The following is a 13,733-nucleotide window of genomic DNA, read 5'->3' as shown; positions in this document are numbered from 1 at the left end:
CAGGAGTCCTGTTTTTTCACTCTTAACTAGAAGTTTCTCATTATTGTCCTCTTCATATGTCTCCAAATTCAGAATCACACTGTATAGAACTTTATGTGCACTTTCACGAGCACTCCACATTTTTGTATGGCAACCCTTGAGTGTTATACTTTTATCTTGAGTGAATCAAAGTAGAGATTCCCGTCTCTTATTAGATGCAAAATAATGTATAAATATTCTGAATTAGATTAAAAGAAGGTACATGCTTCCGGACAACAATTTGCAGCACATGTGCCCACAAAAGATTCAATGAATGAGCCGAGTAAGTTACAAACAATGCTTTAAGACTTTCATCCTTAATTCTAGATTTCAACCCGCTATACATGCCTGATGTATTGGTTGAATTATCTTAAAACTACCCTCTACAATTGGCTCAATCAATGGAGTTTGCAGTTAACACATACACTGCAACTATGATTAATTCCTCGGCTTTGTGCCTCGTATTCGGTAAAAATAAGAAGAATCGTTCCTGGCGAACCTGCACTTTTTGAATAGGTACACCAAAAAATCTCTTTATATGGCCTATTAAGAAATTTTGATTTAAATATCTTATTTTATAGCCCTTCCCTTTTTTGAAAGTCACAATCTTTGTCCTGATTAAACCTCATTTTAATAACATCTCAATTTTAGCATCATTTATCTTCCACTCAATCTGGTCGTCACTTACGGCGAAGATTTTCAAGTTTGTTGTGAAACTATATATGAATTTTCAATTACTTGTACAACAGTTATTAAGTTCGTTATCACTGCTCAGTTCAAAATTATCCGGTTCAGCGACAGTTGTGTCTTTATCGCTATTTTCACTGTCTGGACACGTTGTGTGTTGACATGACGAGTCCTCCACTTTCGTGGAGGGCTACTTTCGTGAGGTTTATCAAGAGGTTAAAAAACTGTCTACCTTTTTATCTTTTTTGTCTTTTCATTCGTAAGTTTGCGATAACCCGAACTACTTACTTTTCTTCGTTTATAATTCATTATTATTATTGGGAAAGCAAAACAAAATTAATACTATTATTATTAGCGGCGGCGTCAGGCCGTGCCGCCCCTAGGTATGGCCTAGTGGAAAATCCGTTCCTGATTTTGCGATGAAATGACAAGTAATCAAACTAGTTCATAATATTGTTTTACTTGTTATTTTGAAATCCTTTTTAGATTTTACATTATATTTCAAATTTCAGCTTTATTGTATGAAAACGTTTGTGTAGTCGAGATAAGTAAAGAGTAAGCTATAAAAAATAGCTATATAAAAATTTCAAAAAGTCAAATTCTGTAATAGTTAACACTCATAATGTAGTAAAATGTTGTCTCTTTCAAACAAAACAAAAATTATGGAGCTATCTATTTTGGCTCCTGAGAAAAATGTTCCTCAACTTATGCAAATTAACATGGGCGAGATAGGGCCATCCGACTCCCCTCACCTTAAACTGCAAAAGAAATCATCAGTAACAATAAACATAAACATTAACCACGGCTAGTTTAGTGGCAAGTTCATCACGCGCCTGCAGCTAATCAGCTGCAACCAGCAGTGCATGGGCAACAGCACGGCTAGTTCTCAAGCAAAACTTAAATATTTTCTTGAGCCGTTATTTGACTGGTACAAGAATAAAAATTGGTGGTACAGAATAGTACAAAATTGGTACAAACATATGGTGTAATTTATTTTAATTTAAGACAAAGTTTGTTTTTTCAAAACGTAGACCTGTGAGCCGACTTTTAAATGGTTAATAACTTTTTTCATTGATTGGTACAAAACTTTATTTTTGTGGTTAAAAAGGTACAAAAAAGTACAAGATTCTGATATAGTTTTTATAATTATTCGTGATGGTCGGCTCATAGGTCTATACAGCCGATATGGATTCGTCGTCAGCTGACATCGCATGTGGTTTTTAATTTCTCTACTAGGTTTCAGCACTAGTCGAGCAAGGTTTAAGCGGATGGTTCTATGTTACACATAACCTAAGAGTATTTATTCTTCAAGAACCAATTAATGAAGATAACTATTATTATTTAACTACATAAACACATTTTTTACACTAAAAAGTAAAGTATTATAAATACCAGACAGTTAATAATTATTGTAAACTATGCAAAAATTAAAAAGTACAAAATTCTGATATACCGGTAGTTTTTAAACTGATTTGTGATGGCCGGCTCACAGGTCTATACAGCTCTCCATATCGTCTATATCTCTTCATCATCTATCTAATCTATTCTGCACGGTTACTTATCGAAACTCTTAAGTCTGATCGCTTGAGAAAACTTTGCAGACTAATTGCGAGTCTGTGTTCCACTTGGTTCGGAGTTTGAAGAATGACTCATGACTTGAGTTTTAATTTTAATTGGGTTAATTTGTTAAAATAGGCTAAATAGTTACCCTGATGTTATTAAAATTAAAACCCAACAATCCATAATGCTAAATATCATTAAGGTGTTTTACTATTTAAACTACCAATTTAGTTCTTCTGCAAACAAAAACAAAACAGGGATACTCAAATAAAAACACAAAATTCAATCACATTTACGCATTTACTCACTAAAATAATATACTAACACTTGTAACACATTCACGCTTAAAATTAATCATTATAATACATTAAAAAATTTTAAAATATACCGAAAAACTGTCTATTATTGAAAAATATATTGCTTATATTAGAAAAGAAAATATGAGTTATAATAAATATGTACATAAATATAAAATATAAAGATAGAAAATGGCAATGGAATGGCAGTTTGTTGTCACGTGACTTGTATCCTCTTAGCGTATAAAATTTAATTAAATTGGGTCATTTCTAATAAAAGACCCACTACGCACAACCTTTTCATGAAATACATCAGTTGGATAAGACTTGTGTTGGTATGTTTCAATACAATATAATGTAATCTTCATATAAGTGAATCAAGTCCAACAATTCAAAAACACTAACTAAAAAAATTATTATATTAAAAATGGCACGCGGTTTGGACAGAAAAACCCTTAATAAAAAGAGAGCGAAAGACCGATATCCATTTATATTTATCAAATAGAAGAAAGAAAATGCAAATTTATAATGATAAGGTCTTGTCATATAATGACTACATAAAATAATTTCTCAATGCTAATACGATGTGCAATATACATACATTACAGAGGCGATAACAATATTGGAAAGATATCTTTTACTTTACAATAATTAATTGACAATGCGATGGACAATCGAAGCAAAATTTGTATTTAAACGTTATCAATGAACAAACTATAGTTATGAATGTGGCAGTAGGTTTCTAAGTTCTAATTTGATCACGACTTTGATTTTAAGACTCGATATGTAAATGTCCTTAAGTCTGTTCTACACAAGGAGATTGTCTTCGGCGCAAGCGGGGCCCTTTGATGGCCAGTTACAGGCGCCCAGATTGGTATCGTAGGCGAGATGAATGGGGCATTTGAATTCATGGAGGGTGAACTTCTTCTTCCACTGATCCCAGTTGCAGGAGTAGAACTTGTTACACTTGTTGGGGTGTCGGAAAAGACCGGCTCGATTACACTGAACAGAGTCCGCCTTGACCCTGTCAGCACCTGCTGGGAGGAAGGTGGGTTCTTCAGAAACAACAAAGTTCTCTGGATACTCAGGAACAGAGGTAGTGGTGGAGTAGACCCTCACCTTTTTCCTCAAAGGCCTAATCTCAACAACGGGAGAGTCGTAAGATGAAGATTCGTATGAAGACTCATAAGAAGAAGATCCGCCAACGACAACCGGAGCAAAGGTGCTGGTGCTGGTAAGGTAAGTGTCTACCAATTGCTGATCAGGAATTGTAGAATCCCTGGATGGTGTAAAGAGAGTGCTAGATCCTCTCTGCCTGTTTCTGACTGTGACGGTGTTCGATTTGCTGTCACAGCTACATTCAGCCCCCAGCTTTCCAACAAGGAGAGGATTGAAGTCGCTCAGTTTAGAGACAACGATGACTTTAGACTTTGTCCTTCTTCCATCGTAGGTGACCCTTCCTTTCTTTAAAACTCCGACAATGGCTTCCCCGTCTTGGATGCTGGCAACAGTACTGGATACCGAGTAGCCTCCCTTACTTACAACGCCTCCATACTGTCCATTGTACTCTTGGAGTAGCTTCACGTCCTCTTCTTCCTCTTCGACATCCACTTCGTCATCTGGGTGACCTGTGGTAGAAAACGTGACTGCCGGAACAGGGGTTGTAGAGTATGAGTAGGTAGGAGCGAAAGTGGTCGTAGAGACTGGGCGTACTCGGACCTTCTGTCTTCGTAGGTAGTAACCTCCTTCCGGACGAACTGGAACGACAGGTAGACTTACACGAGCTGTTGTTACCTTTACAGTGGGTGCTTGAGTCGTTGACGTTACAACTGGGATAGGCTGAACAACCTCTTCGAAACTGACCGAATCTCCAGCATGTCCTGTGTACCCAGTGAATGCGGTCTCCTTGTGAAATTGTTCACCAAAAGCACCTTCTGATGAACTGACAAAAACGGGAGCTGGGGTGGTCGAATAGACAGAACCTCCTTCGTAACTGCCAGCGTCGTATCCAACAGCAACAACAGGTTGTTGAACGTGTGTCTTTATTGGCCTTCTAACCTTTACGGGCTCTTTTACAATTGTTACGGGAACTGCAGGAGTGACTAATTTAACTTGAGGGACCTGTTCATTTTCCTGATTGTATACATACTTTTGCTCATATTCTCCAGTAAGTCTGGTGCCAAAATCACTCTTCAAGGAGTCATACAAGTCATCAACGTTCTCTTCATATGAATAGTCTTTGTTATAGGTCTCAGTAAGGACAGGTGTTTGTTTAAATATGACTGGCCTGGGTGTGGAAACAGGAAGCAATTCTTGTTCGTAAGAGTTGGCATAGTGATTGACATAGAGAGGGGCTGGTGTTGTAGTGGCCTTTACAACATTCAAGACTTTCTGGTATTCGGGGACTACGGCAACGGGTGTGACAGGAATCGACGGCGTCTTCACTAGAGCTGGCCGGCTGTATGATGGCCCAACCGTGACTGGAGCAAAGGATACGGGGGATTGTGTTACTGGTTGTGCTGGAAGAGGTGTAGGGGTACTGCTGTAGCTGATGGCATTCAGGACCTTCTCATATGCTGACACCATTGGAGCCTTAACGAAGTTGTAAACTTGTTTGTAAATAGGAGTTACTGGCTCCGGAGTAGTCGAGTAAGTTACAGTTGGTGCCGGCGTCGTTACGAGTTTTGGACCCTCAACAAATTTTACAGAGGGCTTACGATAGTTGTAGCCTTCTTGGACGACCTGACTCTTGACAAATCCAGATTGCTTCACAAAGCCTTCAGGTTCGTATTGGATTTCCGGTCTCTGATAGGCCACCCCGAAACTATACTGGTTGATAATAGGGGCAGGTGTTGAATACTGGACGGGGTTCAATGGAACCACCGGAGTTTTCAACACTGTCGGGATTGGTTTTACGTAAGAAGGGGTCTTGTATTCGAATGTGACCGGAACTGGCGAAGGTGCAGGGGTTGAGTATTCATAACTTACAGGAGGAGCTGGAGTGCTGTAAGTCACTGGTTTCAATGGCTTCACGTAGCTTATACTATGGATAGGTGCAGGTGTGGAATATTGAACAACAGGAGGTGCAGGCGTATACTGTACTGGATTAAGAGGTACAACTGGAGTTTTGAATACTGTTGGAACTGGCTTCACTGATTGATATTTGAAGTCATATGAGAACGGCGCTGGAGTTGACAGCGTCACAGGCTTCAATGGTTGTACAGGCTGAACTACTGGTGGAAGGTACTGAATAGAGGGCGCAGCTGTGGTATACGTAACAGGCCTCAATGGTTTAACACGTACGGGCGCAGGAGTAGAGTATTCAAAACTAACTGGCGATGACGTAGTGTACTGTATGGGGTTGAGAGGCACCACTGGAGTTTTGAAAACCGCTGGAACTACAGGTTTGATTGGAGTAGAGTACTCGTAGCTAACCACCGGAGCGGGTGTTGTGTAAGTGATAGGTCGAAGTGGTTTCAGTGGTTTTACAGGTGCAGGAGGGAGATACTCGTAGTTAACTTCTGGTGCAGGCGTCGTGTATGTGAGAGGTCGAAGTGGTTTCAGTGGTTTTACAGGTGCAGGAGAGAGATACTCGTAGTTCACATCAGGTGCAGGCGTCGTGTATGTAATAGGTCGAAGTGGTTTCAGTGGCTGTACAGGTGCAGGAGGGAGATATTCGTAGCTAACAGCTGGTGCAGGCGTCGAGTATGTTATAGGTCTAAGGGGTTTCAGGGGCTCAAGTGGAGCTAGAGGAATGCTGACTGGTTTTGCAGGAGCAGTATAAGTAACAGGCTTCAAAGGTTGAATTGATGCTGGTCGATTATACTCGTAGTTGAATGCAGGGGCAGGTGTAGTGTAGGTGTAGGGCTTCACTGGGACTGGTGCAGGAGTTGAGTACTGGATAGGGTTAAGAGGAACCACTGGGGTCTTTAAGACAGCTGGAACTACAGGCTTAAGGGGAGCTGAGTATTCGTAGCTCAGAACTGGTGCTGGAGTTGTGTAAGTAATGGGCCTCAAAGGTTTCAAGGGTTGAACAGGAGCTGGAGGTAGGTATTCATAATTGACCACTGGAGAAGGGGCTTTGTAGGTAATGGGTTTTAGAGGCCTCACTGGGACATAAGGAGCTGGGGTACTGTACTGGACCGGATGCAAAGGAACAACTGGAGTCTTGAAGACTACAGGTTTAATTGGTCGAATGGGAGCAGCCACCGAGTAGCTAAAGTCTACTACAGGAGGAGCCGGTGTAGAGTACTGAACTGGGTTTAGAGGAACAACTGGTGTCTTAGCGACCAATGGCAGTATTGGCTTGACAACTGGAGGAGCTGGAGTGGAATACTCAAAACTGACCGGAGGGGCGGGAGTAGTGTAAGTTATTGGCCTTAAAGGTCTAATAGGAGCTGGGGTTTGGTACACAGGAGGCGCTGGCGTTGAATATGAAGAGGAATAAGATATGGTGTTCACTGAAGGTGTGGAGTGTTCAAACAGAACTGGTGCTGGAGTTGAGTACTGGACAGGATTTAAAGGCACTACTGGAGTCTTAAAGACTGCTGGAGTATATGAAGTCTTGATTTGAGGAATAGGTGCGGGTGTAGCGTACGAAACGGGTTTAAGTGGAGCAACAGGGTACTCAATGGGAGCAGGTGTGGAGTACTGGATAGGGTTTAGAGGAACAATTGGAGTTTTGAAGACTGCCGGTTTAGGATAAGAATATTTGACTTCGACGGGTTGGACATAAGTTGCTGGTGGTGGTGTAACCGTCTTCACAAAAGAAGGCCGCTCGTAGGAGACGCCGCTAAAGGGTGTTGGGGTGCTGTATTGGTAGCCAGTAGAGATGAATTCGCTCTTCACAACCGGCTGTTTATAAGTGTAAGTGACGGGACTCACAGGGACTACGGGGGTCTTGATGACGCCGACAGTTGGAGTGTATACGGCAGGTGCAGGAGTGACAGTCTTTACATACGAGGGTTGCTTGTAGGTTTCTACAAAGACTGGAGGTTTCACAGTTGAATATGAGATCAGAGGCTTTGAAGGAACTGGTGTCACTGGACTTGACGGTAGAGGATAGTAAGTCACTGGTCTTGGAGTTGTTGGTTGACGAGTTGACGCTGTGTAAGTTGATACAGATATGGGAGCAGGGGTAACAGTGGAGTAGCTTGAGACTACTGGGGCAGCAGGAGTCACAGATACAGCTGGAAGGGGGGCTGGAGTGACGTAACTGCTCACATAACCTCCAGAGAGAGAATCTCCTCCAGAAACCCTGACGGCATCAAGACCAACTAATCCCACAGCAGGTTTGTGTTCAACAATGTTCAAATTATTTATCTCATGGGTTCCATATCCACCATCAGTAACTACAGTTGTTGGAACTGTCTTTACCTTCGCACCGTATCCTCCTTGATAGCTAGCACCTCCAGAATAATAACTTTCGCCATGATATGCTCCAGAATCTGATTCACCTGTATAAGCTCCCCCATCGTACTTCCCAGAATACGCACCACCATCATATTGTCCTGAATATGACCCTCCGTCATATTTACCTGAGTAAGCTCCAGTGTCATATTTACCTGAATATGACCCTGTATCATACTTACCGGAGTATGAACCAGCATCGTATTCTCCCTTATATTGCCCTCCTGTTGACCCACTACCACGATACGCTCCGGTGTCATATGTTCCAGAATATTCTCCACCTCCCACATAATTTCCTTTATATTTCCCTCCTGATGATGATGATCCTGAGTACGCTCCATTGTCGTAAATTCCATGAATGTATGCACCACCTCCAACATAGTTTCCTGTGTACTGTCCTCCGTATGACTCCTTTCCAGTGTAGAGACCCGAAAGGTCACCACGATAATCACCTGAGTTGTCGTGAATGTAATCACCAGAGTTGTCATGAATGTAGGCACCCGAGTTGTCCTCTATGTAAGCACCTGCATAATCTCCTCCGCTGATATACGCACCGTTTCCATAAGACCCGTAGAATCCAGCTCCGCCATATCTAGTACTAGATGATCCTGAACTTCCGGCATTGTATATACCTCCTCTGTAGCCTCCAGCTCCTGAATAACTTCCTGAGTACTTTCCATTCTGTGCGTTGTACGTTCCAGCGTTACTTCCATCAGAATAAACTGTTCCAGCATTTCCAGTACCGGTACTGTACGTTCCAGCGCTACCTCCAGATGTATAAACGGTTCCAGCATTTCCAGCTCCGGCACTGTATGCTCCAGCGTTACCTCCAGAAGTATAAACGGTTCCAGCATTTCCAGCTCCGGCACTGTATACTCCAGCGTTACCTCCAGAAGTATAAACGGTTCCAGCATTTCCAGCTCCGGCACTGTATGCTCCAGCGTTACCTCCAGAAGTATAAACGGTTCCAGCATTTCCAGCTCCGGCACTGTATGCTCCAGCGTTACTACCAGAAGTATAAACGGTTCCAGCATTTCCAGCTCCGGCACTGTATACTCCAGCGTTACCTCCAGAAGTATAAACTGTTCCGGCATTTCCAGCACCGGCACTATAAGCGCCACTTCCAGCAGAATAACCAGATCCTCCGGACCCTCCAACTAAATAAGCTCCATCAGTTGATCCCGAAGAATGTCCAGAACCAGTGCCGGATCCAACGACAGTGTTGGACTGATATGTTCCACTCGCAAGACCTCCAGCTCCCAACTCAGAAACGAAAGCAGGTCCTGCACCTCCAGCTACATAGGCACCACTTCCAGATCCAACGCCTCCACCTCCAACCACGCCACCGTAGGCTCCTCCAGCTGTGCCTGAGTACGCTCCTGCACCGAGTATGTTACTTCCATCGTATGATCCTCCGGATCCAAGGTAAGCTCCAGATCCTATACCGCGAATTGCAGAGTCTGCAAAGAGTATTGGATAAAATTAGTACAATTGTTTCAGGCTGTAAAAACATTATAAATACTAACATTATCGAAAACACAAGTTACCTAAGACAACTCCTCCTGCGACGTTCTCGATACGACCTCCAGATACATGTACGTCAGACAGAGATGCGTAGCTCGGTCTGTGCCTACCCTCATAGAAGTCTCCGACAGTGAACCTGTTATATCCATCAGTGTTAAAATAGGTTTTACTTATCTATTAAACGGTTAACTTAAATTTTCTTACAGTTGTTTGATGTAAAAGGCGGAAAATCCTATTGTAATTTGGAATTTCATTTATTGACGTTTCTACAAATTTTTATAAGTTGATTGATTCAACTAATATTACACAAAATTTAATTTTTTTGGACAAATTCTTAATACTCTTTTAGATTTAAAACAAAAAATAAAATATCATGATTGAGCTAATGTTAGTTGTTTGGTAACACATTTTTATATCAATATTATATTTAGATTAATCATCTACTTCTTCTAACACTGAACAAACTTCAGATCTTCATTTTACTGTATTATTATTGTATTAAGCACTGCTAGATAAGTTAAAAACAGTGAAAATTTGGAGAATTTATAAATATTTTTGGAAAGAGTTTAAGAACATTAGACATTCTGGAATATAAATCCAGGACCTTTTCTAATTTTTTTACCTGATCTAACAGCAAAACTTAAGTTCTTAGTGAGTTAGCAAGATATGTTCTCTCACCTCGCCCTGTAGACTCCAGCACCACCACATCCGGGGACCAGCCACGGCCAGTTGCACACCAGCGCTTGCTCGTCAAACACGAGACCGAAAGGACAGCGGAACTCGTAGGCGGTGAGGGGAGAACCGTCTCCCTGGTGGTCCAGACAGGCGAAGAACCAGCGGCAGTTCTCGGGGTCGGCGTAGTACCCGGCGACTTGAGGGCAGACGTAGCGGCTTCGCGGAACTGGAGCTATCTCACTGGAGCCTGTGCACAGACTCAGCATTGAGGTATGAAGGTTATATCAAGGTTCAATCTGACTAACACTTCCATGGTTCAGAGCAACGCTGTTAATGATAGTGAAACAATAACAAGAAAAATGAGATGATCAAATGAGTGATACATTTAATTTTATTTGATGTAGCCAATACAAGCTCCATCTTCAACAAACCATCTAGTGCCTAAAAGACAATTTTCAAATTCTATGTCCTGTGATATTTAAGTTTTAAATTAAACATAAAACATAAATATACGTATCTACATACATGTTAAAGAAAACTGTAACCAAATTTATAAACAGTGCTAGAAACTTTATATTTTACTGTTCTTTTCATTACTTTGATATTGATCTATCACACAACTGATCATTTAGAAATTTTAAGTGGCCTCAGAACCTCTTCATTTTTTGAAGAGATGAAATTTATTTAGAATTCACCAGGGCAACCTAAGGCGATGAGTTTTCTAGCCTTAAAAAGAATTCGGCAATAATTTAATATGTTCTACATTATATGGTGCGGTAATTTTAACACGCCACATCATGTATTTCCTACAATTTTAGACATCCAATATGGCCGAGTTGGGTGGACCATAAACTTCATGTTCGGTTATGATTGTGAAATGGTAGAATCGTGGATTAAACTTTGTGTGCAATGGTGGTCCATTTGTACAGTGTCGTGGATAAAACGTGTTCGTTTTTGTCCCTCATATTAATATACGAGTAGTATTTTTTTTTTATTTGTGTTACATTATATTCCTACTCAAGCTGTTAATACAAAAGTGGTTCCTAAAAATGAGTTTTTTAAACACCATTTTCCACTATAGGGTGTCCCAACGTAGCTAAAATTGCCATGTAGGCCCAACATATTAAAGAATTTAATCTAATAGTTGGTTGTGTAAAATTAAAAACGTTTCGCAAATTAATGTAAAAAGCCCTTATAGTGAAACGGTTCTTTAAGTGTAGATGGTTTTGCACTCATTAGGAGAATATTAATACAATAATATAAAGTTTTATGTGAATCAGTTAAGATTTACTACGATAGTTATAGTTTACACTTGTGGATTGGGGTTTTGTTTTATTCTACTCAAAATTGCACGGCCACCATTTTGAATCTGTATATGATTTAACAATCTTCCAAGTTGTAATTATAATGAGTTAAGTATGCTAATAGCCTTTTCAGGTTCTCTCTTAGATGATCAGTAGCTAATATGTAATTAAACACTTTAAAACTTTAACCGGCTACCACCATCTTTTATCATTATGTGATCAAGAAAACCATCAAGAAAATATTGCAAGAATAGAAGATATTTTAAATTGTTTGCAGTTTTTACGCGTATTATTTTCAGTCTATTTTGTGTAATAGCCGAGATGAATGTTTTGCGTGAACGTGGACCTAGGTATTATGATTGACGTACCTATGGAATTATCTAAAAACAATCCACAAGGGTCATTACAATTGGCTGATTACTGCGAACTATAAAAAACATTCTGCAATTTAAAGTCATGTAAAATTTTCAAAAATTAACTAGTTCCTAAAGAAATGTTATATTGATATGATACTCACTGTTCAAAATTAACTATGCAAATATTTATTGTACGAAATCCTCCATCAGGTTCGAAATGTTTAATTGTTCAAAGTTTATTATGCTGTGGATAACAGAAATAAGCCACAACGATATTCCTACACGTCCAAAGTAGATATAAAATTGTATGTGACGGTAAAACACAATACTAGTATATAGTATTGTGATTAACCGTCACATACAATTATGATGCGTGTATAATATTTATAACTTTGTTAATCATTACATAACATTTTTTCTTTTACTCTACGATTAATAATTATTTACATATGTCGTTTTATACATGAGTTACACTGGAGCTGGTTGTGATCTGTGATCGCTCGTCTTGTCTCTAATTGGTCAGGAAAATGTTAGATACTCCCATGGGCAGAATTGTGGATAGCGTGGTCTCGGCGTGGCGTCCCTCCCACCCACTTGGTTTTGAGTTGCTAGGATGATCCTTGAACGTGGGTTAGTTTGTCTCCCTCCTCTCACTTGCCCTCCCCTCTCGAAATGATTAACTAAAATCCGTACCGCGTTTAAATATAGTTATTGGTAAATTTCCAGTTTTGCTACTCCTCCTCCACATTGCCAGTTTTTGTTATGTACTCTATTACTCTTTAGAACCCAGGCAGAGTGTCGACCCTGTGACAATACGGTAGTGATCCCTTCCTCTTCTTTTTCTTCTATGGGGCGGCCTATTGTCAGGCACTTAATCCTCAAGAACCTTTTTGCGCATCCAGGAAATATGTATATTAGATGTTAATTTAGATGTAAAAATACCATTGCAGTTGTATGAATTATATCTATCGTTTCTTAACACTTATGAAATATTTTGTGGAGGCGATAGTAAAAATCTTCTCTTTATGTAATATTTATGTGAATAACTGATCCACGAAAATATACATTCATAAATGTATGTCTAAAGCAAGAGAAGCTGAAAGTAGGCTAATAAATATCAATGCCAATAATCGGAAAATATAACGACCAAATTACTAGTAAAGTACATAATACGCTTTTTCAGTGGATGATTTTTGAAATTAGTTGTGAAACTGTCAATTTTATCAAATTTGGCTAATACGGCCTTATTTTATAGTAAAGTATTAAAGCATTAATTGGCTCCTTCCATAGAAAAACATAGTCAAATTTTCTAACTAAAACAGACCTTAGACCTTATGGACCTACATCACGCACTATATTTTTAGATGAAAAGCGTTCTGCTACGAAAGTTTCTTTAGCATTAGACTTTAGGAAACCTGTAGGACTTTAAAGCAATGAGGAGAATCAGGAGGCGGTGAGACAACGTTCTCCACAGTGACCCCACTTGTGACAGTTTCCAAGCAAATATCCTGCCCTGTCGTAAAACTATTACTTACCCTGACAGGCACCTCCATCGGCGAGAGATCCAGGCCAGACACATACTTCCACAGTCTCGTCAAAGGCGAGACCAGCGGGACAGTCGTACTCAAACACGGTGAAGTCGGGGGTATACTGGTTGAACTTGACGCAACGGTAGAATCTGCAACATCAATCTCATACATCTAATTAACGATGTTATGATCTCTTATCGAGCATTAGTTAGCTGAAATTTGCAAGAATATTAAAATATTTCCCCTCCTACAGATGGGAGGGTGGAGTTCCTGAACACAAACAATTTCATTAAAATCGAGATATGCACAAAATAAATAACTTGAACCTCATCCTAATGATATGCTACATATTAAGCGAATTTTTAAATCATACGA

General features: G+C 40.0%; 1 protein-coding gene across 2 annotated transcripts in view; it reads right to left on the bottom strand.

Moving 5' to 3' along the window:
• Positions 1-2,546: 2,546 nt before the first annotated feature.
• Positions 2,547-13,733, bottom strand: part of LOC124353990 — a 90,575-nt gene continuing 79,388 nt past the window's right edge. For both annotated transcript variants that reach the window (XM_046804095.1, XM_046804096.1), the window contains exons 13-16: positions 13,365-13,507; positions 10,173-10,416; positions 9,518-9,630; positions 2,547-9,430 (exon numbers count right to left, since the gene is read on the bottom strand). In XM_046804095.1, the coding sequence (XP_046660051.1) occupies positions 3,369-9,430; positions 9,518-9,630; positions 10,173-10,416; positions 13,365-13,507 (6,562 nt within the window). In that variant the 3' untranslated portion in view covers positions 2,547-3,368. The remainder of the gene's footprint in view (positions 9,431-9,517; positions 9,631-10,172; positions 10,417-13,364; positions 13,508-13,733) is intronic.

This window comes from Homalodisca vitripennis, chromosome 2 (genome assembly GCF_021130785.1).
Source record: "Homalodisca vitripennis isolate AUS2020 chromosome 2, UT_GWSS_2.1, whole genome shotgun sequence".
NCBI lineage: Eukaryota > Metazoa > Arthropoda > Insecta > Hemiptera > Cicadellidae > Homalodisca > Homalodisca vitripennis.
The sequence above is the reverse complement of the archived record's forward strand: the minus strand, read 5'-3'. Positions and strand labels throughout refer to the sequence as shown.